Source organism: Grammomys surdaster, unplaced genomic scaffold, assembly GCF_004785775.1.
Source record: "Grammomys surdaster isolate TR1022 unplaced genomic scaffold, NIH_TR_1.0 751, whole genome shotgun sequence".
Taxonomy (NCBI): domain Eukaryota; kingdom Metazoa; phylum Chordata; class Mammalia; order Rodentia; family Muridae; genus Grammomys; species Grammomys surdaster.
Genome location: NW_021605170.1, coordinates 267063 through 293962, shown reverse-complemented (window position 1 = coordinate 293962; position 26900 = coordinate 267063). Strand labels below are relative to the sequence as shown.

General features: G+C 42.9%; 1 protein-coding gene across 3 annotated transcripts in view; it reads right to left on the bottom strand.

Annotated features, from left to right (window-relative positions):
* Gak (cyclin G associated kinase) overlaps positions 1-26834 on the bottom strand; it is a 64414-nt gene extending 37580 nt beyond the window's left edge. For 2 of the 3 annotated variants that reach the window (XM_028782334.1, XM_028782333.1), the window contains exons 1-11: positions 26558-26786; positions 22279-22340; positions 21407-21466; positions 20928-21042; positions 14836-14978; positions 10145-10270; positions 6003-6092; positions 3415-3550; positions 2924-3036; positions 1528-1612; positions 33-156 (exon numbers count right to left, since the gene is read on the bottom strand). In XM_028782334.1, the coding sequence (XP_028638167.1) occupies positions 33-156; positions 1528-1612; positions 2924-3036; positions 3415-3550; positions 6003-6092; positions 10145-10270; positions 14836-14978; positions 20928-21042; positions 21407-21466; positions 22279-22340; positions 26558-26702 (1199 nt within the window). In that variant the 5' untranslated portion in view covers positions 26703-26786. Of the gene's footprint in view, positions 1-32; positions 157-1527; positions 1613-2923; positions 3037-3414; positions 3551-6002; positions 6093-10144; positions 10271-14835; positions 14979-20927; positions 21043-21406; positions 21467-22278; positions 22341-26557 lie in introns of all 3 variants that reach the window. The other variant, XM_028782332.1, reaches the window with a different exon arrangement.
* Between the last annotated feature and the right edge of the window lie 66 nt (positions 26835-26900).

Genomic DNA, 26900 nt, shown 5'->3' with positions numbered 1-26900 from the left:
ATAGGATAGTCCTCACACTTACTCATACTTACTTAGCCACAGACTGGATGACCTTGGAGGAAGTATCCTTGAGGTTGGTGAAGAGCCGTTCTGTCCCACCCCGCAGGATATCAAGAAACCCACCGTAGGGCTGGTCATACTCTGCCAGAGCCAAAACTACAGGAAAGAGCCACCGTAAGTCAAGAGTATGCCCCCAAGAAGCCTCATTGCTTCCTCTAACTCCCTCAAACTCACCAGTGAACTGTCTTTCCCATTAGCAGGTGCTAACCTGTTGTTTCCAGCCATTTCAGAAATCCAAAGAATGGCCAATGTAGGCACAGAAGACTATGTGAAAACATGTCAGACCAAGCTTCTATCTGGAACTGTAACAACTATGGGACACAATTTCAAGGTGGTAACCGCAGGATATGATACCCTTTCTAAAGTGAGTACAGGTGAAACCCACAAAAATGGACTCTGAGACCATAGAATGAGGCCCTCAAGGACTGTGGTGGTAGAGCTAACACATGTTACTCAGGTTCTGAACAGCCCCACAATAAGCCCACGTAGTATAATGCAAAAGTAGACACCCCAGAACCCACTCCCCATGGTCGACAACTGTACCACACATGCTAGGCACACAGAGTAAGGACCTGAAGTACCAAGACACTGGGGTAGCCAACCACAGGAGACAAAAGCCTTCTCTCTAGGAAACAAAGATCCAGAGAAGGACTCAAGCTAGCACTTGACATCTCAAAAAAAAAGGAAACTCGGAAATGGCTCATTTCACAGACAGTCCATGAACATATTTCTGTTTCAGAATCCTCCTTTCCTTCACTGATGCTCTCAAGGAAGCCAGTCTTCATGAGATAGAAAGATATTGTTTTATGGCTTGGTTCTCTCAAACTAGCAGGAACAGTCCTCAACCCTTCCCATTGCACCCCAGCTCCTATGACCCCATCTCTTCTCCTTCTCTTTTCCCAGTAGACACCTCTAGTGTTCTTAAGGCATTATCTACTGACCTTGTCTAAAGTAGAGTTGGCCTTCATGCTCAATTTCGGGACTCACTCTAGAGTAGGGAGATGTCTTCCCTTATGAAAGATCATTTCCATAGGATTTGAACTATGCAAATGTTCAGGATACAGTGTAAACTACAGAGGAGCTAGAGACCATGGTCAACCATCCCTGGAAGACTTACCCCATTTTATCCTGAATGGTAGTTGAGTTAATCCATGCTTTGAGAAGTGCTAATATAACTCCTACGGGACAGGGCTAACTGGTGGCTGCAGGTTAGTCTCTCCTGGATCTTGCCCTAACAACCCTTCCCTTGGTTGATCTGAGTCAAAACAAAATACCCTGTCAAATTCTGTATTCTATCTTGATTATATGACTCAAAAGATTTGAGTTCCACAGAATGGTAGAGCCAATTATCAGATGAAAACCCCACAGGAACAGGGTTTTGATAGCTGCTCTGAAGCATATTGAGTACCCAGTAAATAACAGTAGACATCTCTGTATCGAAAGGACAGTGGGTAGGTTGGCACTTACCTCCACTGTTGTTCACAGGGACCCCAGAAGGTGGTTGTGTTCGGGAAGGCCCTGAGTTCCCATAGCCACCATTCTGCTCCAGCAGCTATAAGATTCAAAAGCATGGCGTCAGCTTCATACAAAAGCGAGAGCTAGTTTACAACTGTACTTAGCGTTGTGCCCTCAGCTGAAGAGCAAGAAGCTAAATGGGCAGACCTGTATCTGCTTGACTCTAACAAGCAAGGAAAGTAAGTTCTCAGAAGTCTAGGCAGGGCTAGAAATAAAACAAATACAACTTCCATTCACAGCTCTGAATGTTGTTACATTCAGGGTAACCCAAGGAGTAATCATTACTTAAATGCTAACACCCTTATCCTATCAAGACACATCCAAACCTTTATGGACACAGAATCTGTTTTTTCTATTCATCTCCTCCCATTCCACTCAACCATTTTGAGCAAATGTATCAGATGTGCAGCCCAGAACCCTAACACCCGTGGTTCTAGTGCTGTGTGGGCTCCTCCAACAACTCCTTGGACCAAACCTGCATTATTTTTTAACTCAGCCTACAGTGCATATTGTCTAAGGAGCTGGTTAGCCCAGAGAACATGTTCACGGGTTCCATAAACACTACAATCATAGAACTCTTGGTGTCTTCACTGGCTAGCAGCACTTCTTCTCTGACACCTTATGAAGAACAAGGCCCTACCTTCCTGTGGTCTCCAAGACAGCCAGCTAACACTTCAGTAAAAGGTAACAGACAAGGCTCCAGGCAGCCCTGCCATAAAGCAACCCCAACCCCAAATGCCTTTGCCTCTCTGACCCATTACCATCAACCTGATCTCTAAAGAAATTTGTCAAAAACAACCTTGTCATCTATCTGCCATCTTCATAGCACCTGAATTCTTAAAACATATCCTGTTCCTAGTTCTGGGATCTCCCTAATATCAACAGAAAGGATCTTATCAGCAGGTTTCCCTAAAGGAATCACAGACCTCTTCTACCCACTGCTTCTGAAGAGCCCTATGTACTACTGTCAGCAACTATGTGCACTAGACCTATGTTGAGCCTGGGGATGAATGCAGCCATGAAGCCATGGTTGGTTCCTGACTCTAAAAACTGTGAGATGTAATGTACATAGTAACAAACATCACCAGAACCAGAAAACAAAACAAACAAACAAACAAACACTAGACCAGATAGTATGATAGAGTGACCCTTTTGGCTCATCTAGGTCAGCTTGTCCAGAGTTTAAGACTACCTGAGTCAGGACCCACAGAAGTGCTGGGCGTGGTAGCCCTGAGCCTGTGAGGATCTGTGACTTCAATTAGACCAGATGGAGTCTCAGGCTAATGCCAAGAAATCACAGCACCTTAAAGGCCTACATGTGAATAGTATAGCCTCATGATGTCCTTACCTCTGTGATGGGGGCTTTGGGGTTCACATTCCTGGCTGCTGCAATTTCCTGCAGTTGTCGGACCACTTCAGCAATGGACAGCCTCTCCTCTGGGTTGACCTTTAGCATGGCACCTATGGCAAAACAGCAACATAAATTGGTCCCTTATCACTTACAGCTCTGGGACTAGGCTGGACAGCACCTCCTGCTATTGCAGATTTCAGAACACACTTTATCCACAGTGCTGAGTTCAGAAGCAAAGGAGAGAATGACAGAGTGATGACCAGAGAAAGTAAACACGCCTCTCAGAAGTGGCCACTCAAAATACCATAAGCTTATCAAGAGGTTGGGCAGGTGGGCAACTCTATGAAAATGCACCCATTAGAATGCTATCAGAACAGCAACAATAAAGGCAAATGTGCATAGCCAATGGGTAAGCAGCACCTAAATCCCAACAGGGAAGTTCATCTTCTCAAGTTTCTGCCTCAAGCAAATTCATAACAGAAACTTACGAATAAGGTCATGGAAGACTGTGTAACGAGTGTCGTTCACAGGAATGGAATACTTCCCATTGACTATCCGAAGTTTTGCTCCATCCTCAAAAGGATGCTGCCGGAAACACAGCAGGTATAAGATACAGCCCAGTGCCTGTGGGGAAAAGAAATGAGAGAAAGGTACAAGAAACAGGGTAAAGATTGAATGAGAGAATGCATGGGGAACAGAGGCTGAGTGCTGAGAGTGGGGAGGAACTGTGCAAGGACAAATGGGCACAGGCTCATCAGGGACCAGGAGGGAGGGACCCAGAGGACAAGGTCACCAGCAGAGGGGTACAAAAGAGCTGCCTCTTAGTGACCCTTGACGGGCACCAATCACGCTATTGTCCTTTGATGGTCATAACTTTAAAAAATGCCAACCCAGAGCCTTGAGAGATGGTTGAATGGTTAAGAGTACATACTGCTCTTCCAGAACTCAAGTTTGGCTCCCTGCACCCATGTTTGGCTTTCAAAACCACCTGTAACTCCAGTTCCAAAGAGATTTAATGCCTCTGGCCTCCTTGGGCACCAGCACTTATATGCACGTACCTACCCAGAGTCAAATACATAGACATAATTTAAAATTTAAAAAGTCAACCTGGCAAAACGGGCCAGTGAGAGCAATTCCTTCCATGGGACGTGTCCCACCTCTTCCAACATAAATAACTTTCTAGGTCATGGCAATAAGTCCTATGCTATTGCTATTCAAATCAAAAGACTCCTTTCAAAATTATACAGTTCCTACTCAAAAACAGGTTTGTAGATGGGTAAGCACCTTGAGGACCTTACCACATTAAGGGCATAGCATATACCAATAATGAGCTCCATGCAGATAATTCACAGTTTCTGATTGGGCAGTGTGAAGGGCACGGAGGCAAACTGGGTATTTCCACAGAACTGACCTCCTCTTGTGGTTTGTTCTATTTACCACAACCATCAATGTGAACAGGGGGTACTGAGGAATTGGGATTTTTATACAAAGGCAGTAGCATTATACAGAATACCTAGATGAACCTAGATGTGTCCAGTTGTATGCAATTAATGAAGATGTATCTCCCTTAGTGGGGTTAGCACTGGCCCCCATAAACTTCAAATGTGTAAGTCTTTGACAGTGTCTGGGGGCTGCTGATGTTATCATTGTCCCCATCCTGAAGAAAATGATGTTCTGGTCATAACAAGGAAGGCCCAATGTAAAATATACATCATGTGTGAAGTAATATTTTTGGTCTTGTTCTATTTTCTACCACGTAAGTCCTAAAATCCTTGGAATTTTCTAAGTAATTGCTGGTCATCTATATGTATCTTCATGATGGGGCAGGTCATGAGAAAGACCAAGACAAAATTGGGATCAGAGGCCTCAACCTCTGGGAGGGCAGAGGAAATAAGTGACAGTTAAGCTGATTGCCCCTGACCAATGTTGTAATCAATCATGAGGTCTCCATAAAATGCAAGTATCAAGATTCATCTGAGCTCTTAAGATAGCTGAGAAGATATAGGATCTTAGAGGCTAGTACACCTTGGTAGAGTAGTGAGGCTCCCATCTGGTCTCCTACAGGCTCTATGAATCCTTCCATCAAGTCAGTTATACTATCCTTTACAATGAAGTAGTAAATACTCATAACTGAGTCCCTAAATTTTCTGAGGTGCTCCAGGAAGTTAAGCAAACTACAGGAGGGGTTTGTGGGAAGCTAGGCTCGTAGTCAGTCCGTTAGAAGCACAGGCAAAACAACCTGTGACTGCTACAGAAGGGGTGGACATGGGCATGCTGGGCTGAGCCTCACCCTGTGGTAGCATGGTACCACATCTGGCAATAGACATATGAACTTATTAGCAATGGCTTGGCCTAAGAATGGCCCTGGAGTGTTCTCTTGGGAACTGACTCCTTACTGTCCACGGAGACAGACCTTCTGAGGTCATATAGGTCTCTATGTCAACTGTCCTGGTGTGAAAAGAAAGTGGATGCCTGTGGCAGATGAGGACATGGTCCCACAGAGTGTATTACATATCCCTGCAGAGACATCCTTGGGTCCGGAACTGAAGACTCCAGAAGTAGAACAGAACAGAAATTGTGTTGCCGTATGAATACCTGTGCAGACTCAAAGTCATATACTGTTACTCCAACTGCTCTGTTTTTACTCTGTTGTTTGCTTTGTTTTTTAAGATTTAACTTATGTGTATGACTGTTTTGTTTACATGTATGTCTCTGCACCAGGTGCATGCCTTTGTATTCCTGGAGGTCAGAAGAGGGCATTAGAACATGGGGAATTGGAGTTAGAGATGATTTGTGAGCACTAGGAATTGAACTTGGGTCCTTTGCAAGAGCACTAAGTGTTTTTAACCACTCAGAGGTTCTTAACCCTCCAGCTCCCCTACAATTGGCTCTGTTAATTCACCTCTTCTAAAAGCAGTCACAAGTGATACTTGAGAAAATGAAGGTGAAGGGCAGGGAGAAAAGAGAAGGGAGCTGGTAAGACATGAGGGCCTAAGACAGACAAGCTAGAGGCTTCTGCATCTCCTGACATGACCTAATTGAACAGGCACCGGAAAGAGAAGCACTCAGGTCTCACCCAGATATCCTGTTTCTCGCCAATGGGGAAGTTGGAATACAGGTCTACAATTTCTGGTGTTCTGTACATGGGTGTGGTGTTCCTTGTGATCTGAAGAAAACACAAACATTTCAGGGTAAGTTACACATAGCATTATTTTTTGTTTTACACAAGAGGCCCTCCACCTTTCTAAGCTCTCTACTAAAGGCAGCAGCAGTGACTTTCCCTCCCACTGTGTTCTGGAGGGACCGCTGCTCACTCACCTGGTCGGTCACAAAATGCACTGCTACTTTCCTTACAGAGGTAATCTCTCACACTCATGCAGGATTAATGAAAAGAATCAAGTAAAAATATTCACCTACTGGGCTATTTTATTTCTTCAAGGGAAACATGTTGTGTCTGGCATGAGAAGCCTACTTCAAAGTGACCAAAGAGGCAAGCTTACATGAGGGGCCCTATTCTAATGAGCAAACAGAGGTACTGTACTAAAAGAAGCTTCCAGATAAGTTGTAGTGGGAGAAGTAAGTCTGTATAACCCAAGAAATAATGAAATCTGTCAGCTGGTCATGTTTAAAAACTGAGAGCCTATGAGTGAATAGGTCAGTTAGTAAAGTACTTTGTTGTACAAAACTCAGGACCTGAATTTGATTTCTAGAACACACATTAAAGAAAAAGCTGGTATGGTGGCAAGAACTCGTAGTCCCAATGCTAGGAAGATACAGACAGACAGATCTCTGGGGCGTGTTGGCCATCCTGCTTAACCTAGTCAGTGAGTTCCAGGCCAGTGAGATCTTGTCTCAAAGAACAAGGTGGATGGCTCCTAAGGATTGACTCCTGAACTTGTTCTTTGGTCTCCATATACATATGCACACATGTGCACTCACATATACATGTATATACATACAAAATTGAGACCCGCTAGACAGCCAGTAATATACTCACATGGAAAATTAACAGCAGACTTATATACCAACCCCCAGACTATGATTCAAACAAGAGTAGGTAACATGCTTTGCACACTGCAGAAAGACAGGCACCAAGGCCTCAGACAGACAATAACTTATTCAGTGGAAGATGCAAGGCCAGCAGAAAGCCAACATGAGAGGCCTCTCTAACGATGACAAGGAAATCTATGCAAGATACAGTTCCAACCAGAGCCTGCAGGAAGGTGTAAAACAGCATGAATTCAAGAGATAGAGTGAGATCAGATAAAGAATGGACCAAAGGTCAGGCCAGAGGCAATTCGGAGTGCACTGTGACCAACAAGGGGCCAACACCAAGCCATGTACTATGACCATACACTATAGCATGTGAGGTATACTTTCATTAAAAACTTGATTTGCATATACTTTAAGGCACTGACACTTCAATCCAGGAAACTCATTCCCTCCCAGTTGTCTATTCTGAAGAACCATCTGATACAAGGACATACGGTGATTGTTCATGCCTATAACATATTGAAAACAGCATATGCAACAGACACATAGATGAAGACACATACTGGGAATGCAAGCAGTTACAGAAACTGAGTCAACTGAGTGAACTAAGGCAGACCCACTTCAGCAGAGTCCAGGAATCAGAAAATAAACAAAATCCCAAAAAGGGTACAGAGTCAGGGAAAAGGGAATCCTAGCTCTGCTCACTCTGGAATAAAAGGATTAGGATGGAAAATACTAAATAAAGGCTAAGAAGCTGCTGTGAAAGAGGCATATGATGATTGCTCTGGAAATACTATTAAGTAAATTCCAATATATTTCAAATGAGTAAGGACCACACTGAAGAGAAAACAATTTCAGGAATGTCTGGACACTATGTCTATTCAGCACATAGGATTTGGGAACAGAAGAAGTGAAACTAACCCCAAACTTCCGGTAGACTCTTTGGTGCCAAGGGCACATGATACCAAGGCTGACCAGGAAACAGACTGTAACAGGATTGCTCTCACTCAAGACACATTGGGGTAGAGGTGCTGTACAGATCTGTAGTCGCTACTCTAAGAATAAATGTGTGCCCATTTGTACAGCTACATTCGTGGTACAAGTAAGTACATCTACTCAGAAGGCTTACACACGAAGGCTCAACACTAATCAGCACACCTGTGATCAGACCAGAGTCTCATTCCAAGGTAGCAATGCTTCTCAAACAAGATCTTGATCCCAGGGCCAGGGCATGGTAGGCATGTGCTCACCTAAAACCTCTTGTATCAAAAATACAAGTGCTCCAAAATGATGGTGTATCAGTCTGCTTTCCATTGTTAATAACGTAATGTTGAAGGCTGTGTAAACTATGAGGAAAGAGGTTTGTTTGGGTTAATAACTGTGGTCAAGAGCAAGAGCCAATGTATGTTAGCAGTGCCCCAAGGCAGTTCAGGGGCCAACCACCCAGACAGACATAATGGACATGTGTCTTTTGGTCTCTCTTTTTTTGGAAAGCCACCAAAATTCAAACACTGGTTTCCATCCTGATAGCCTTATCTAATCCTAATCCCTTCTAAAAGGGTCCATTTCTAAACATTATAACTGATGTAAGATTCCATACTATGAATACTTCATAATGAGGATTAAGCTAAGTGTTAAGTTTGGAGAAAACAAATCACATGAAAACCATAGTAAATGTCAAAAGAATCCAAGAGCCTTGTGAAGCAAATCTGGGACATTTTCCCACCAAAATAAAGACATATTGAATCATGATCATGGGAAAAATGGTATCTAAATCCTTATAAATAACAAGTACATGAGCAGGTTCAGGGGCTCCCACTTCAGTGATGGGCAGAGTACTACTGCCAGTAGCAGACGGTAAAGATGGGTCATCACCCATCTTTAAAGAAGATAAAGAAGAGTCATCACCACTGAAGCAGATTCTCAGGACGCTAGAAGCTAGGAGGAATGAGCCGAGGTCTATACATAACAGGCAGGCATAATGAAGGGGATGTAGGACTGTATCCACACATCATAGATAGGCAGGACATTGGAAAAGCATAACTAAGCAAAAGGAACTGAACTGCACTGAGGATCCAAAAAAACACTTACCAGAATGGTTTCTACCATAGTGGTGGTGGCTGACAACTCTGATGTAATGAAAACAGAATCATAAACAATGGGCTGTGAAGTGGGACAAACACTGGACAGCAAGGGCACTCTTCCTAAGCTCTGGCCCATATTCTTCATAGGTTTCAAACTCTAACAGTGGTTGAGAATGAAACCTCACAGAGAATTCAGCAGGGTCTTTGCAAATGTGAGGACCCACTTGGTCTAAGAAGCATGACTTTGATGAGACAGACCTCCAAGTAGCCCAGACACCTTGCCTTTAATAAGTTCTGTAATCATGCTAAGCAATAAACATAAATGCCTTTGACAGGCATTATGTCAAAGTAGCTATGTCTTTTCCTCCGCAGCAGCAGCCCTAGGAAGCAAGCATCCCCTGGGAAAGGCCATCTGGCAGAACCAGACAGGATAGAAACGTAAGGCCAACATTTCGGAATCTGCAGCAAGAGTGTCCCCTATCTTTAAACTTTGGGACCTCTCTGCTGAGCATTGTCCCGTATTTGTGTAAATTCCATGAAATGTCAGCCATTGTGGAATTATATACACACTTTGAGGATACAGACTCCTGCAGGGACAGGAGCCATGTGAACTAAGTTGTAGGCCTCTCAACAAAAAATGTTTCTAAATAATTCTTTTATACTAGGGATTGAATCTACAAACTTGGTCATGCTAAGCAAGTGTTCTATCAGTTTTCTACATGAGTTTGTTTTTCTTTTTTGTTCCCCAAATTGCTGTTTAGAATGACAGACAAGTTCTGGAGATGGCTGTACAATAATGTGAAAATAATGCTACTGAAATCTGACTTGAAATGTTAAAATAAAATTTGTTGTACATATTTAAGTCAGTAAAAATAATTCTAAGAAATTAACAGGATGAAGACATGTAAAGGCCAGTTGGTAAGAGGAAGATGAGAGGAAATGGCTTCTTCAGTCTGTTTAAATCTGTGGCCACAAACAAGCAGAGTACAACCAGGAAGGTGATGCTCCCGGATACAGTACCAGGGAGTCTGTTAAGATACGTAGGCTTGTATCTGAAGACTCAGAGGCGATATAAAGAGCATGAAAGAGAAAGGAATTGAGAACAACTTTCTAAGAATACAGACTAAAATGCACACCTCACCTCTTCCTCCACCATTGCTCGCTTCTGGGCGCTCCAGCTGTAGTCAGGATAATGGGAGATGGTTGTGGCACTGCCAAAGTCACACAGCTTAATGGTCCCCTGGTTACTAAGCAGTAAGTTTTCAACCTGCAAAATTCCAAAGGGTAGTTCTATGAACTTAGTGTGTACATGGAACCTAAACCTCAGCAAAGACAAACTGGAATATTAGTCACGGTCAATTCCTTATCAGGAAAACCCTCTGCACCAAGGTCCAGGTTGCTGGTTGTTAGCAGCTACTATAAAATTTTTTCGAAGTTAAAACCACCCACCAAGCAAACAGATAACTTAATGAGAGACAATGAACCTTCATAAAAGTCAGAAGACAAAAGAATAAAATACACTACTTATACCTACATTAATGTATCATAAATTTAGGAATAAATCTAACAAAGATGGATAAAAGACTTCTTGTCCAGAAGGCCTTAAAATGACTAAGGTGACAGGGTTTCACTATGTAGCCTTGGCTGACCAGGAACTTACTAGGCACCTCAGGCTAGCCCTAAACTCACAGAGATCTACCTACCTATTTCCCAAACACTAAGATTAAAGGCATGCACCACCATGTCCAGCCACATTTTAAATCCATGAGTCATAAAATCACATGCAGTCCTCATTCCAGTTTGTATTTAGCATCCTGCTCCTCCTAGGTACATTGAGCATCCTGTGCTTTCGTCATCTGCATCAGAACAGTGTCCCAACACAGGTCTGCAGCCAGCCAGTTACCATTCCTAATCTACCATTCTCCTGAAAGTCTACCAACTATCCTGAAGAGGCTTAGCAATTCTAATAAAACTCAAGAGTTTTAGGGAAGTAGGAACCTGCAGAATGAAAATGCAAACAAACCATATCTACTTGTAAGATCTGTCAAGGTGGAAGTGTCTTTAACATCACAAGCTAGCAAAGGGTGGAACTAAGGGCCAGTGTGCCTCCAGAACACCCAGAATTGGATGCCTATACCCTCTAACAACAGAGGACACTTGCTCCATAGATGGGCCAGATGGAATTGTCCTCAGGACACAGGCCAACACAGTCAGCTACAAACAAGAGAAATAAAATAGACGTACAAAAGGATATATAACAACAAAGTCCCATAATGTATATTCCATGAGATTAGGCTACACAGAAAGACAGATGTATCTAAACACTAACACTGGGGGTGGGGGGCCACAAACAGGCACAAAAGAATCTATAGGCACAGGCACATTCAAATGATACCCACACCACAGAAAACAAATGATGTAGCATCAATAAAACCAAGAGCATGATCAAGGAAAGCAGGCAGTGGCTGCTGCACAGGTAAGACATGCCAGACAAGAGGTGCTATGCACACTGCTGTGCCTGTTTCACAGCAAGCAGTGACTAGAGGTAGCTAGCTCTTGGAGCTCCTAAAGTAGGAGGCTATAGGCATCACCTATACAGACACCTCACTGGACAAGTGACTGATTCTCCATTAATTTTATTCTTTTTTTATATACATATATAATTTATCTATTTTTTTCAAATTGTAATTTATACTCATTCACACAGGGGTTATAAACACAAAAAGGCAGGACGTGGGGAAGGGGATGACACTGGAGCGTGGGTGTTCAGGGGGAATACAGATATTTTTCAGAACAGGGTATTGGCTGGGTGAGGGTTCAGGGGATAGGTCACTATGACTCTGCCTATGATTCACTTGTCCTTATCTAAGTTGGTATTATCTGCCAAGGCTACCTATTTATAAGGTCTATGACTATTCAGGCTGGTAAATTGTCATAAAAACTGCCTGTTTACAATAGCTTATAGTAATCTGTTTCAGTGTTTATCCACAGAGACCCAAGACTCGGTGTTAGTATACATGTATGACAGGCCTATTGCTGATTTTAGGCCTATGGCTGATTTTAGGCCTTCAAGTGTGTAAGCAGGAATGCCCCTGACATCTCCTCCCTTCTCTAAGTATAGACGGGCTGTGGCGAATCTAATCTTGTGAAGGCAGGGATAGAGGCCTGACCTCCAGTAATTGAAGGGGACCTTGTAATGGCTCCAGTCCCCCTGTTGTTGTCCAGTGAGGCATGAAGGCCATACCCGTCGTCCCGATGTCTTTTTCCTGGAGAGGGGATACTTCTGACATCAACCCCTATGCAGTCAGGCTTGTTCCTCAGGGAACCCAGAGAAATATTTTTAAGTTTTATTGATATTCCCTTGCAGTGCTTAGCCTCGTAGCCTAAGCAAGAATTCAGATCGCCAGTCAGAGGGGGTTCTGGGTCTCTCTGCTTGGTCTAGGGGCAGAAGTCTTCTCTTTTAGGTTGGGTGGAGATGGGTTTTGGGAACACCCTGGGTAAAGTAACAGCCTCATCTTGAGTCTTGTGGTCCTCCATAGCTAACTTATGATAATGTATCTGAATAGGTTTTGCTACCAAATTATTTATCTGTTGTTTCACAGAGTTAGTCAGCCTATTTGAGGCCCAGGGACCAGAAGAAATAAGCAAAAAGAACCCAAATAATGGTCCCAAGATGAGAGGAGGTAGGGTTGGCAACCCTGGAGAGGTTGAAAACCAATTCTAGTACCAGCACTCATCTTTCTCTTTCTCTCTCTGACTTTTCTCAGGGCCTTCTCTACATTTTTCATGCTCTCTTTAACCATCCCTGTCTTGTCTATGTAAAGGCAATATTCTTTAAGGCCTGTACACAGTCAAGAGCTGTACACAGCCTTTTCTATTGTAATAGAGTAAATCAAGTCCAATAAGGATCTTTGTGATTTTTGGAGGTCTCTTCAGACAGCGAAACGAGGGATTTCTTCAGATTAGTGATGTCAATCTCTAGCTGTTTGATGTTCTTGTCAGTGGCCCTTCAAATGTCAGAGTAGTATAAGTTCGGAGGCCAGCATCTGGATTAGAACTTCTAACAGCAGACATCACGGGTGATTCATTTTTACCTGAGATGCTGCCCGAGTTAAAGCTCCTGGGAGGCCCTCTTCCTCAGGGTTTTGTGAAGTTGAGTACAGAGCTGCCGCCTGAGATCTGCCTAATTTTATTCTTTATATTCTCCCTAACATACATTTACCACCATTAACAACGACATTACACTGTTTGCAAGTTTAAATAAATAAGTATATATTTTTATGCATTTGTTTTGTGTAAAGGGGTGCATGTATGCTACAGCATTTGTGTGGAGGTCACAGAACAACTTGAGAACCAGTTCTTTCCTTTCACCAACATAAAATCAAAGGGAGTCAAAGATGTTAGGTGTGATGGTATGAATAGGAATGATCCCCATTGGCTCATATATTTGATAGCATGGCCCCTAGTTGGTGGAACTGTTTTGGGAAGGGTAGAAAGATGTGGTCTTATTGAAAAAAGTGTGTCACTAGGGGTAGGCTTTGAGGTTTCAAAGGCCTATGTAACTCCCAGTCTCTTCTCCTAGCCCCCATCCATGCCTCCAACTTGAGGGTCAGGATGTAAGTAAGCTCTTAGCTACTACTCCAGCACCATATCTGCCTGCCTGCCTGTCGTCACGCTCCCCATCATTATGGTCCCCCTCTGAAACACTAGGCAACCCTCTCAACTGAATGCTTCCTTTTTGGTCATGGTATCTCTTCACAGCAATAGAAAAGTAACTAAGACATCAGGCTTGGTAGAAAATGCTTTCACCTGCTAAGCCTCCTCACAAATCCAGTCTCAAAAAGTTAAAAAGTCACAATAGGGGAATGAACACTAGGCTATGGCAATACAACCTTAAAGATTTTGTTCAAGAATATGTCTCCAGAAAGGGCTGGAGACATGGATCAGTAGTTAAGCTCACTGGTTGTTCTTCCAGAGGTCCTGAGTTCAATTTCCAGCAACCACATAGTGGCTCATAAATACGTATAATGGGATCTGATGTCATGTATACATACAGGAAGCTAGAATACTCATATATATAAAATAAATCTTTTTTAAAAAATTATTTTTAGTTTAGTTTATGTGTACTAGTGCTTTTGCCTACATTCATGTCTGTATGAGGGTGTCAGATCTCAAACAGTAATGAGTTGCCATGTGGGTACTGGGAATTAAACCAGTACTGCTTTTTCTCTGGAAAAGCAGTCAGTGCTTTTAACCACTGAACCATCACTCCAACCCCAATAAAATAAGTCTTTAAGAAATTTTACACGCACGCGCACACACACACACACACACACACACACACACCAAAAAAAAAAAATCTGGAGTTCCAGTGAGCTAAGTATATTTTAAAAAGGCAAAAGAACAGGAGGGAGGAAAAGGAAAATGAAAAGAAATTGAAGACTAAGGCACTGGTAGCTATAGCACTCAACTTCACTAAGAACAGGAAAAAGTAAAATAAATTCATATGACTATACCCCCCAAGCCAGGCTATACAAGTTACACACAGCAATTCCAGACAGGCAGGTGCCATCTTCAGCTAGGCTGTGGTACTCTCACACCACCTGCAGTTGGTGTGAGATGCAGTGATTCCCCACCAAGGTCAGAACTGTACCTGGATGCATACAACTCTGTAAGAAAGGCAACTGAGAAGCTTAGCATATCAGGATAATAGCTGAGCAGAAAGCACTGGATTCTGATCAAGCACAAGGGGCACAAAAACGAGTACGGAGCTATCCCAAGGCAGGAGAAGACAGTGTGGAGACACAGTTAGCAATGCAGCCCAGCTGGTACCTTGAGATCCCTGTGGATGATGGGTGGTTTCTGCCTGTGCATGTGCTGCACTGCTCTGCATGTCTGGTAGAAGATCTTCAGAATGCTATCACAGGACAGAGGGCCTTTGCATTCAACTCTCCTGAGAAACTCCACCAGCTGTCCTAAAGGAGACAAGTGAATTTAGTCATCCTAGGGTTCAGAATGCTATACCCTACTTATTAATAGGTTTAGTCTACCTCTGTGTATAGCAGCCCAGGCAGGAGCAGCATTTCTAAGGCCTTAGTAGTGGTGCATACCCAATCAGTACCACTCCAGTTATTCCTTCACAACTTCTGTAGGAAGACAAATAAACAGGTGGGTATGAGGACCATCTGGGGACCTCTGGGGAGAGCAGAGGCAGGAAAAGGCATAGAACATCCCTGGGACAAAACAAGAAGCAAAAGCAATCATATGAAAAGGCCCTGAAGGCAGGAGAAAGTTTCTAACAGTTGATCAAGGTCAGTGAAAGAATGATCACAAAGCAGAAGCTCTAGGCTCATGTTTACAGCCCAGGCAGAGCAGAAACCCTGACCCTACATTCCTCACTGCAGTTCCCCAGTTCAGAATTACATCATTCCCTGCTGGTAACTCCATTCTGGTTCCCAACTCTGGCAAGATTAGACCATTTCCTGTTCCTAACATATTTGATTCATAGAATCTACACAAACCTAAAGGAACAGGGGCCTCGAAAGAACCAGTGCCTCTGGTGAAACAGAAGCAGGCTCCAAGAGGCAGGAACAGTCATGTCCACCTAAGCTCCATGCCAGACTGATCATAATGTGAATTTTAACTAGCTCAGTAAATAGTTCATTCTTGGTAAGGATTAAGAGATTTTTATTATTTTGAGACAGGGTTTCAAAACTTGCCAGCCTCATGCTTTAACTTCCTGAATTCTAGGATTATTATATTTGTACGCAACCATAATAAGCCATAAGACAATTTTAAAATTTATTTATTTGGGGGCTGGAGAGAAGGCTCACAGTTAAGAGCACCTATTGCTCTTGTAGAAGACTTGGGTTTGGTTCCTAGCACCCACATGGTGGCTCACAACCATTCATAACTCCAGTTCTAGGAGATCTGACATTCTAACTATCATGGGCACTAGGCACACATGAGGTACACATACATATAGACAGGTGAAGCCCTAATACACATAAAATTTTCTTTTTAGTAAATTTTTATTTCCTCTTAAAAATTTTTTTACTGCATGTATGTGTGACAATGCACGAGTGGAAGTTAGGGGACAGTTTATGGAAGTTATATGTGACAATGCACACATGGAAGTTGAGGACAGTTTACAGAAGTTGTCCTCTTTTTGTACATCAGAGATTGAATTCAGATTGTCAAGTGAAGCAGCAGATGCCTTTACCCCTGAGCCATCTCACTGGGCCTAAACAATGAACTTCAATATGTTATTTTTTAAATTATGTGTGTGTGTAAATTTGTGCATATGAGTAATGGCATCCCACTAAGGACAGAAGAAGGCACTAGATTCCCCTAGAGTTAGAATTACAGTCACTTGACATAGGTGCTGGGAATCAAACTGGGATCCTCTGAAACAGCAGCAAATATTCTTAACTGTGGAGCCATCCAATCTATACTTTTGAAATTTTTTTAAAGCCTCAAATTTGGGTAAGTAGCTGAGGATGACCTTGAACTTCTGATCCTTCTGTCTCTCCTCTTCCATGGTGGGATCACAGGTGTACACACCTGGTTTTTGTAGTGCTGAAAATAGGATTCATGCATGCTACCAACTTCAATTTGAGAGTATTTTTTTCAAAAAATAATATACATGTGACAGAGCAGGGACTGCTTTAAAAATAATAACAACAGTAACAAAAACCCTCTTATTTTATACAGAAAAAGTAGCCTATTCTGACAAAGGATGGATTGAGGGCTTCCAATGAATTTAACAGTAAATATCAACTTAAAGAAAGGTTGGTGGACCAACCTAGGACTTCAAAACTGCCTTTAGTAAATTCTGAACCTGCTACCATGAAAAGGAGGGATTCCCCAATTTCTCAGAGGTCCAGCAACTCTGCCCCAAATCCAGGCAAGCCCTGTCCAGCCTTTAAGCCAGAAGTGTCCATCTTTAAGCAAACTGTTGCTTATCTGTATCCTCCCAAAAATGGAATCTGGGAGACACCCTCCAAAGCATATGAGTTTGTCAGCTGTGCTGGTTAGCTTTTTGTCAACCTATTACAAGCTAGAATCATCTAGGAAGAGGACTATGAATTAAAAATTTGTCTCCATAAGCTTGGCCTGCAGGCAAGTCTGTGGGGGCATTTGTTAAATTAGTGACTGATATGGGAGGATCCAGTGCATTGTCGGTGGTGCCACCTCTGGACAGATGGTCCTGGGTTATATAACAAACCAAGCCAATAAGCAACATTCCTCAGTGTCTTCTGCATCTAATCCTGCTTCCAGTTTCTTGCCTTGAGTTACTGAGCTAAGTTCCTTCAGTGAAGGAATGTGCCCTTTCCTGTTCAGGTTACTTTTGGTCACAGTGTTTTTTCGTATCAATAGAGACCTACTAAGACATGATGATGATTTTTGATTACCAAAAAGAAATTTCAGGAGCTGGCTCAGTGGGTTAACTACTACATAAGCATTAAGACCAGATTTGGATCCTTAGAACCCTAGGATAAAATGGGTGGACATAGCAGCCTGAAAAAAAAAATCCTAGTATACAGTGGGTAGAAATAAAATTCCTAGAGCAAGCTGAGTACTGGGTTCAATGAGAGACTTTAAAATCTCATTATGTAGGTTAGAAGAGTGACTGAGGAGACATCAGATGCCAGCTTCAAGCACATATACCCAAACACACATATAAATATGTACACCACACACATATATATGTGGAAGAGAAAATATAGCAGGTTGGACCTTTCTGCCTCCCACATTACCCTGTTTAAAGACAGAACCTGAATCCACTCCTTTTACACCTCTACCACCTCAGAAAACAGCAAAGACAATGAACAGAGCTTCTCGCAGATGCTGTCCAAATCTTTTAAACCAGGATTTCTATATACCAAGACTTGCATCATGCAAAAGCTTTCTGATCTCATAAACGACAAGGAGGGAGGTCATAAATAGCAGCTTAATCACCACTGCTACAATCTACTGCCACTACCACCTATAAAGACTTCCTGGTTATCAGGTGGACTGCTGCAGTACTGCAATGTTGTTGGGCATGGCTTGGTACTACATATAGCAGGCATCCACTGTGTCTGACTATATATTAGAGATAAGGGGGAGCACTACCTACACGAATATGTGTTTGGTACAGTTAAGGTTTTAACAAGAAAAATACAGAGTTGACCTCACTTTCATAGGATCTATTCAATTCTATTGCTTCTACTTCCCCCTTTTGGCTTTTCCCTTAATATTTTAAATTAAAATATAATTATTTACTATCCTCCTTCCCTTTTCTCTCTCCATAACTTCCTATGCCTGGTCCTTACTAGCCCTCCGTCTACCTCTTACTCTAAAATTCCCGGTTTCTTTATTAGTGTGTGTGTGCGTACGCGAGTGAGTGTGTTTAGTTTTGTTTGCTTATATATGATTTCAGAGTGAATCGCAGGAATGGGAAGACAGCTTGCTGTGAGACTGTGTTATGTACAAATGACAAGCTACATCCATGATACTGAAACACTATGGCTGACTAAACAATATCCAAACAATTAATACTACTAGTAGACATGCTAAGAAGGAAGGGGGAAATTTTAAGGGGCCTCAACCCTAAACCAAGAACTACACAGACTAAAGACTACTGAGGGAGTATTAGTCTTCCTCAGGATGATTCCTTAGCTGATTATTCAGTAACAAGCATCAAGCCTACTTTTACTTTTTCAATGAGCATATGCTCTTTTATAACTGAATATAGCAGGAACAACAGGAATCCATGAAGACAAAATGTAGCAGATTGGACAAATTGGCCTCTTACAATACCTAGCACAGGGACAGAGTTTCTTCCCATCCCAAGAATTCTAAGCTGGAGGCCGTATCACTAGAGCTGGCTCCTTCCTAGCTTGTAAAGAAATGGCTCAGAGTTGTTCAGAAAACAGACTCAAATTGACTACAACTTAAGAAACCATGAAGAATTTTGTTGGGGGTTGGGGTGAGATATTAGGAAGACATCCTGGCTAATCATACACTATATACCACATCCAAAGTAACAGTCTACAACTGTAACAGAAAAGGTCCCTGCTCTCAGACAATACATGAGAACAATAAGTTTTGGTCTTGAGGGAGGAGTGACACAGCCTATAGTTCCAGACCTCACGAAGCCAAGACAGGAAGACTGATTCAAGTTCCAGGCCAACCTTGGCCAGAGTAAGCTGGCCTTAAAAAACAAGCAAAATAACAAGCATGCATCCATGTTTCCTGATCTTGATGTTTGCAGCTTGTCGTAAACAAAAAGAAAAGCAAGACCAAGGAGAAAGATAAATCAACTACAAGAAAATGTTACAAATTAACAAATCTAATGCATCCATTCACTCAATTTTTATGTTTTCATTAATTTAACACTTTAAGAGTTAAAAAGTAGAGCAAACAAATTATCTGGAAATACGCCAATTAAGATGTAGTTAATCCAACTCTCTTCCCTGGCAGTCCTTAGTCAGATAGCTCCTGACTTCCCAGCCTCCTGACCCCTATGCACAGTGGAATAACTCTGCCAACAGGTGGACCAGGGTACTGGGTAAGTCTGACAGGAGCTAGGTGAGGACCTGCAGATACATGAGGACAAAATGGAGAAGACTGGGAGACTAGAGACTGTCCTGCCACAGTAGGAGCTAACATCGCAGGGCTTCCTGCCATGTAGAAATGAGTCTGTACTGCATATTCAGCCTCTTGCTTCTGACAACTAAGAGCCTGCATGTGACCTGCACAGATCCCTGCCCTCCTCCACTTGGCAGAGAGATCCTATTGACTCATTTGTGGCTTCTACACACTCACTCTACACCTCTCACTATCAGCTAGATAGTCCATTTCTGCTCCTTTCCCCAATCTATTCACTGTCTCCAGCTTTCCCCTCTGTTCTCATGTATGCTACTGGCCTGTCCCGACTCCAGCCATCACAATACAGTTTTCATGACCACTGGCTTATGGACAAGTGGCTCGAACATGGTTGGGATTCTTTCCATGGGTTCCCTATCTCAGTCTCCCTGCTGCTCCTTAGTCTCTTCTCTCCCAACACTCATTGCTCAGATGGACACACCAGCAGCCACTTGTACCCTAATTTTTCTTCAGCATCCTATGCTTCAGAGCACACTAGGAATTACGTAGCATTCTGGCAGATAGCAGCACAGCTCTGTGGTGGAGTTTACTACTTTTCAGTGGTCAATTTCACTTCACAGCCAGAGAATAGGGTTCAATTCCCCATTGCTAGAGTTACAGGAATGCAATATCATACCCAGCAAGTAGAAACTTGCTAAGCATTGCCCATAGTCAACCATGTAACCACTGTCCCTAGAGGTCTACCTGAGGTATGTCCTGCCCACAGGCCTGCCAAATGGATCAAAAAGTCCTCCTGATGCTTTCTTAGGTTTGAGCTTGATAAGGATATATGCCCACTAAGTGATTCTCCTTTCCTCTCAAAACAAACTACTATTAGCACTACCTAAGGACATGCCACTTATGTGCCAATGTTGATCTTATCCAGTTTACATTCAAGGACACTTGAGGTTTCATTGTGTGTCTGCTCATCCTGTTTCAGGAGAAAATCATGAGACCCTACTCTTCAGAATCTGCAACCTAAGGCCAAGCATGGCAGCACACAGCTTTAACCCCAGCAGGCAGAGGTATGTTAGGTATCTGTGATTTCAACACTAGTCTGGACTACAGAGCAAGCTCCAGGCCAACCAGACCTACATAGTAAGGCTGTCTCCAAACACACAAACAAGAACCTATAATCCATGAAGGACACATAAATGCATATTTCAACCAACACAAAGATCAGTGGTTAGCTGGTTCTTTCATTCAAGACCAATGCATTTTCAGAACATCTTGGGAGTATTTAACAACTGTTCAAACATGTCAGAAAGTACTTAAACTTCAAGGTACTTTACCTTTACAGAGCTCCGTAAGCAGGAGGAACTCAGCCTGCCCAGTGTCCGATTCCTCTTTTCCTATGGATGCTGCAGAGCAGAACTGGACAATATTGGGGTGGCCAGAAAGCTTTTTCTGTATGTCTTGTTAAAGAAGAATGTGAGACAATACATCCACAACTCTATGTACTTAAAAATAAACATTTGTAAGTTTTAAGAAACCAAAGTCATGATACCCAAATTAACTTATGCCTTAGCATATATGAGCATCTGAACAGAATGGTAAGGGAGGGGCACATAGGGACAGTGAGAAGGTGAAGAGTGTAGGAAGAAGTTAGTGGAAATGCTAGCTATGAGTGGGTCAGAGAGAAAGAGACAGAAGCCCTCTGGGCTCCACAACATGAAGGTGGTGAGGAGTGACTGTGTACATTCAAAGCTCAAGCAGCCATTAGTCATGCAGTTAGTCATGGCAGCAACTCTCAGTCTCAGGAAAAGGATACCAAGAAACAAACTTCCTGAATGATGGCTCTGTTCTTTTCCTCTTCATTGGATAGTAATCTCTGTCAGAGAATAGCACACAAGATTGAAATCTTTTTACCTTCTATTTAACAGATAAAACACCCCGGAGAATGTAAGCATTGTGTCTAAATTAGGACACTAAGTCTCAGGGAACATAGCACACCATTTACTTGCATTTGAACATCTGATTCAAAGAAGCTTAGACACTTTGAATGATCTTTATTCTCCAAAAACCCAAGAAAAGGTAGAAACAGGCCAGAGTAAACCAAGACAAACAAGGAGATACAATATATACCTAGCAAACATATGCAACAAGGTACATTGCCAGAACAAGCCCTGGTCTAAGGGTCCACTGACTATGTCCCATCCTTGACAAGAAAGGAGACCCCTGCTTGCCCATCAAGGTAGAGCTGTACCTACTGCTATGTCTCAGGATAAAAATCAAAGCTGCCTAACTGGGCATTAAGATCTAGAGACCCCTTCCTACCACAGTACTTTAATCATATTTACAGATGCCATGAATGTAAATTTGGTAAATGGTTTCTGTGCTCTTCAAATTCCTGGTCCCTTATTTTTACATGTGGAGTAATATGGATCCAGAGGGTTACTCTCACTCCTCCCTCCAAAGCCGGCCATATCCCCAGGTAAGACAAGAAGCTCCTAAGAGAGCTCTCAACCCAAGTTAGAGTTGTGAGCCTAAGGGTTAAGCCCGGAGAACATGGAGGAGACAAGGATTAACAGACTGAAACTGACTGATATACACAGAATAACAGAGATGCATTCTTGAAAATAACCCAAGATACCTTTACAATAAACTAAAATCCCCATAAAATGCTTTGTCGTTAATTATTACCTTTAATGCATACTCTCTGCCACTTCCCAGATCTTGAGCTTCATAAACAAAAGCAAACCCTCCTGAAAAAGAGAACTGTTGGTCAGTGCTATGACTTAAACTTAGAAATACCTTTACTAAATAAATTACAAACAAATTTAGGCCATACATAATAACTGCTTCCTACAAAAATACTGCAGCCCAATTTCTATGTCACAGCCCTTTATACCTTCTACTCAGAGATAGGAAGAGAAAGTATAATCTGCATCAACAGATAGAAACAGGGGACCTGGAAAATAAAAAAAGCAAGTATCCTGAAAACAAGTAACACTGTTGAATTCTACCTGGGTTATCAAACACCAAGGAAGGCTAATGCAAATAGAAAAAAATATCAACACCCAGAGGAAAAGAATAGATTGTGCTGCCCTGACATCCTAAAAGAAAAAAAAAAAATAGACCAACAGCACTCATAAAGATGGATCAAAGAACTGATGTTTTGCTGTTTTTCAAACAAGGTTGAAGGGCTGGAGAGATGGTTTAGTGGTTAAGAGCACTGGCTGCTCTTCCAGAGGTCCTGAGTTCAATTCCCAGCAATTACGTGATGGCTCATAACCATATATAATGTGATCCGGTGCTCTCTTCTGGCATGCAGGTGTGTGTGTAGATAGAGCACTCAAACATTAAATAAAGAAATAAATAAACCTTATAAAAAGCAAAAACGAGGTCGCTATGTTGGCTCTGGATTTACGTTCTTTAACTCAGCCTTCCCAGTGCTTCCTTTAAATACACAGTCCCATCATAAAAATGTAAAATTGCCAGTAAACCAAGACTAGGAAGAAACTTCCTCAATCTTATAAAGAATGTCCCTAAAGGACCAACAGCAGCAGTATTAGTGGTAAAATGAGATCAGGATGAAGGCCAAGGTGCATATTCACATCACTGATACTCAGTAGTATACAAGATCCTTTAGCTGATATAATTAGACAAAAGAAAATTAAAGGCACCCAAATCACAAAAGATGTAAAGATGTTTTTATTTGCAGATTAACACCATCTTTCATGTAGCATATTTAGTAAATCTCAAAAAAAAAAATTAGAGGGAAAAAGAGAGGGAGGAAGGAAGGGACAAAGAAGAGAACAGAGGGGAAGGGAAAAAATAGAAGACAAAAAGGCAGATTGGTAAGATGGCTCCGTAGATAAAGGAGCTTGCCACTGCACTTGACAACCTGGGTTCAATCCCCAGAATCACCACTGTGGAAAGAGAGAAGTGACAGCTGCATGTCACTCTCTGACCACATGCTAGCCATGACACGCCCCCCCACCAAGACAAAAAAATGAAGAGAGGAACAAACTATAACATAGGAAGGCTATAGGATACAAAATCAAGATACAAAAATCAGGGGTTGGAGAGATGGCTCAGCAGTTAAAAGCACTCCTGCTCTCACAGAGGACCCAGGTTCAGTTCCAAGCAACCATATGGTAGGTCATAACCCTTCTTAATTCCAATTTCTGGGGATTAGATACTCTCTTCTGACCTCTACAGATATCATGGATGCACACAGTGCATACATATGGGCACAATCATAAACATAAATTAAAAAAAAATTGGTAAAGACTTAGGACAAATTCCAAAATGAGTAAAAAGCTATCTAGCTTTATGGTTCTGCCTAACAACTTATTTCACACTCCAGCATCAAATTAATAATAACTATGAAACTGTATGACAACTAAGTTTGGTTTACCATAAATTCCTGTGACAAAACCTGATATAAACTGATAGAAACAATTTGCCTACAATGAGAATATTTATTGATTTACTTAGAGACAGAGCAATTTATATGACTATAAAAACTTTTCTCAACCCCTCTGGGACGATCCCATGATATAAGGTCATGACCAGAGTCATCTTTCAGAACCTGAAAAGTTCTGAAGTTGTTAAGAACCTCCCTCACGTTCTTGTTAAGACAACATAAATCCCAATGACCCATGGTCTACTGCTGCTGTTCAGGAAACTCATTTAAATAATCTATGTAAAATACTACAGATGTCTTACTGTCTCAACTCAGAAAAAAAAGCCTTAAAGTACCAAATTAAGTATAAAAGGAAGAAATCTATGGCTTACAATTGCACTGATTATTTTTATTCCTGGATGGGCCAGAGAGCAGAGGGAATGAGTTGCTCTCTACAGAGACGGTGGCTGCCCACACTTCCTGGTTTTTCATCCTGGGTTCGATGTGGTTTGGAAAAGCTTCCTGCTTTATGCAATCTGCCTCTCCTGGCAGTTGGGACCACATCCCACTAGAGATGGCCTCTTGGCCAGGTGGGTACAGCACACAGCTATCTTCTTCTGGCCCCCTTTTATAGAATCAGACCTTCCAGCTACCCTGGAATTCACACTGTTTATAGTACTGCTGCATCCAAGCTGCCTCTTCCTTCTATCTGAATATGTGTCTTATTTTACATTCTATAAGAAAGGAAACCAAGTCCGTCTCTTCTCTTCCTCTCCTCCTTTCTGGTTTGTGGATTAAACCCAGGGCCTCAGACACGTTAAACAAGTGCTATACCATTGAACCAGCCCTTTTCACTTTTTGGGACAGCATCTTACTAACTTGTCCAGATTGGCTTTGAATTCTACCTGTAGTCAGGCAGACCCTGAAGTTGGAATTTTCCTGCCTCAAACTCCCAAGAAGCTAGTATTACAGGCCTGTGCCATCAATTCAGGGATGAATTTCTTGAAAAACTAAAGCAACTGCCTGGTATCTTTAGAATGAACAAGCCGATCAGAGATCATCTTTGTCATTTCAACAAATGAAAGGGAATACCACATATCAGACTGTTTGTGGAAGTCCTAAACCCGTCTCTGGAGGAAAGCGCACCAGAAGTCTTCTACCAAAACCACACCCAAATCTATGCACACTCACAGTGGAGACAAGCTACTGTCAAAACATCACCTCTGCTTTTCATAGTAAAGAATGTCAAACAAGTTCCCCGTTCCCACTAAGCACAAATGACATGGACAACCTTAAGATGATTCTCCAATCCTGAGAGCTACTTCAGACCTGGGTCAGGCCACTCTTCTCCCTGAATCAATTTGTCAGAACATAACTATGTTTAGCAGGTAAGCTTCACAGGTATTGAGATCTGGCACACTCCTAGATACTGATGGACAAAAAAGGGCACAGTGGCTGAAGCAATGGCTCAGAGTTAAGAGATTTACTGCTCTTGCAGAGGAGAGGAACAGCACTGGATTCCTAGCACCCACAGGGAGGTTAACAACTGTCTCTGACTCCAGTTCCAGGGGACCCAATGTCCTCTCCTCTTCTGGTCTCAGCAGGCAATACATACAGATAATGTCCAGAGATTGAGGCAGGCAAAAAAAAAAAGTAAAACTTAAAAAAAAAATCACAGAAAACAGGACTCCTCCACTCAGGCTGATTACAGATCCTGTGTGAGGATCTGTACTAACCAGACTAACCTCAAGACATCTAACTATGGAACTGTCTATCACGCAAGGTTCTTAAAGGTTACAGCTACAGGCTCTGCTTCCTGTAACTTATACGAGGTCACTACAGAAAAATTCAAGAGGTGAGGCAGACACTTAGGCTATAAAAGAAAACGAGACTATAGGGCCTCAGTCTATGTTCACCAAGCAAGGATACAGGCCCCAGAACTCAGCAGAACAAGCACTGCCATCTCAAGACAGTCCTCAGGATGCAATAACAACGCTGGATAGGATACAAAGAATAACAGCTTATGACCCTAGAGTGACTGTGTTCCCTCCTGACTCCACCTTTCAATCTTTTTGTATATGCCCCAGATACAGCTTTGGCTCTAAGTAGAGGTGGTCCCTCCAGGCCTTCTTTACTGGACAACCACTTGCTAGCATGACCCTTGTACTAAGTCTACCCACGAGGAAGTGTTCAACCCAGAAGAAGTCTATTCTCTGCAGTCACCACCAAAGGCCTTAACCCACAGGCCCCCTGTAGTCTCCCTTCCTGGCAAGACCCCTCTCTGACCTGACACCCCAGCAGTGTCCCTTCGTAGCGATGGCCTGATTTACATCCCAGCAGTGACTTTTCCCGCAGACCCTGCCCAGAGAGACGATTCCCACGGCCCTGATCTGACCCACACCTCAGTCGTGACTCTCGGTCTCGGACTTGATTCACACCCTGGACGCGATCTTCCTTGCTGTCCCTGCCTAAAGCGGTGACCCTCGCGCGCCCTGACTTGAACCACACCCCAGCGGCGACCCTCCCGGGCTGCTCCTGCCTCCCGCGGCCTGGCGACGCCTTACGCCTCACCCTCGGCCAGGACCCGCCGCACCCGCAGACGCAGCTCGCCCAGCTCCACTGTCTGCCCTACGAAGTCACTCTGGTCACGGCTGGCAGCTCCGCCAAGAGAACCAGGGCCCGCCAGGAAGTCCAGCGCAGACTGTAGCAGCGACATGGCGGCGGCTGCTCCGCGGCAGCGGGAGCCAGCCTCCAGCTCCGCACTGCCGGGTTAGCAGCTGCGGGAGAACAACCCGGCCATCTTCCGCCCGCGCCGTGACGTAAATCAGAGAGCGAGTTGCGTCGTGACGCCGCGGCCCCGCCCTGACGCAGCAAGCGGAAGAGCGCGTGTTTTTACAGAGCTAGCAGCAGGCGC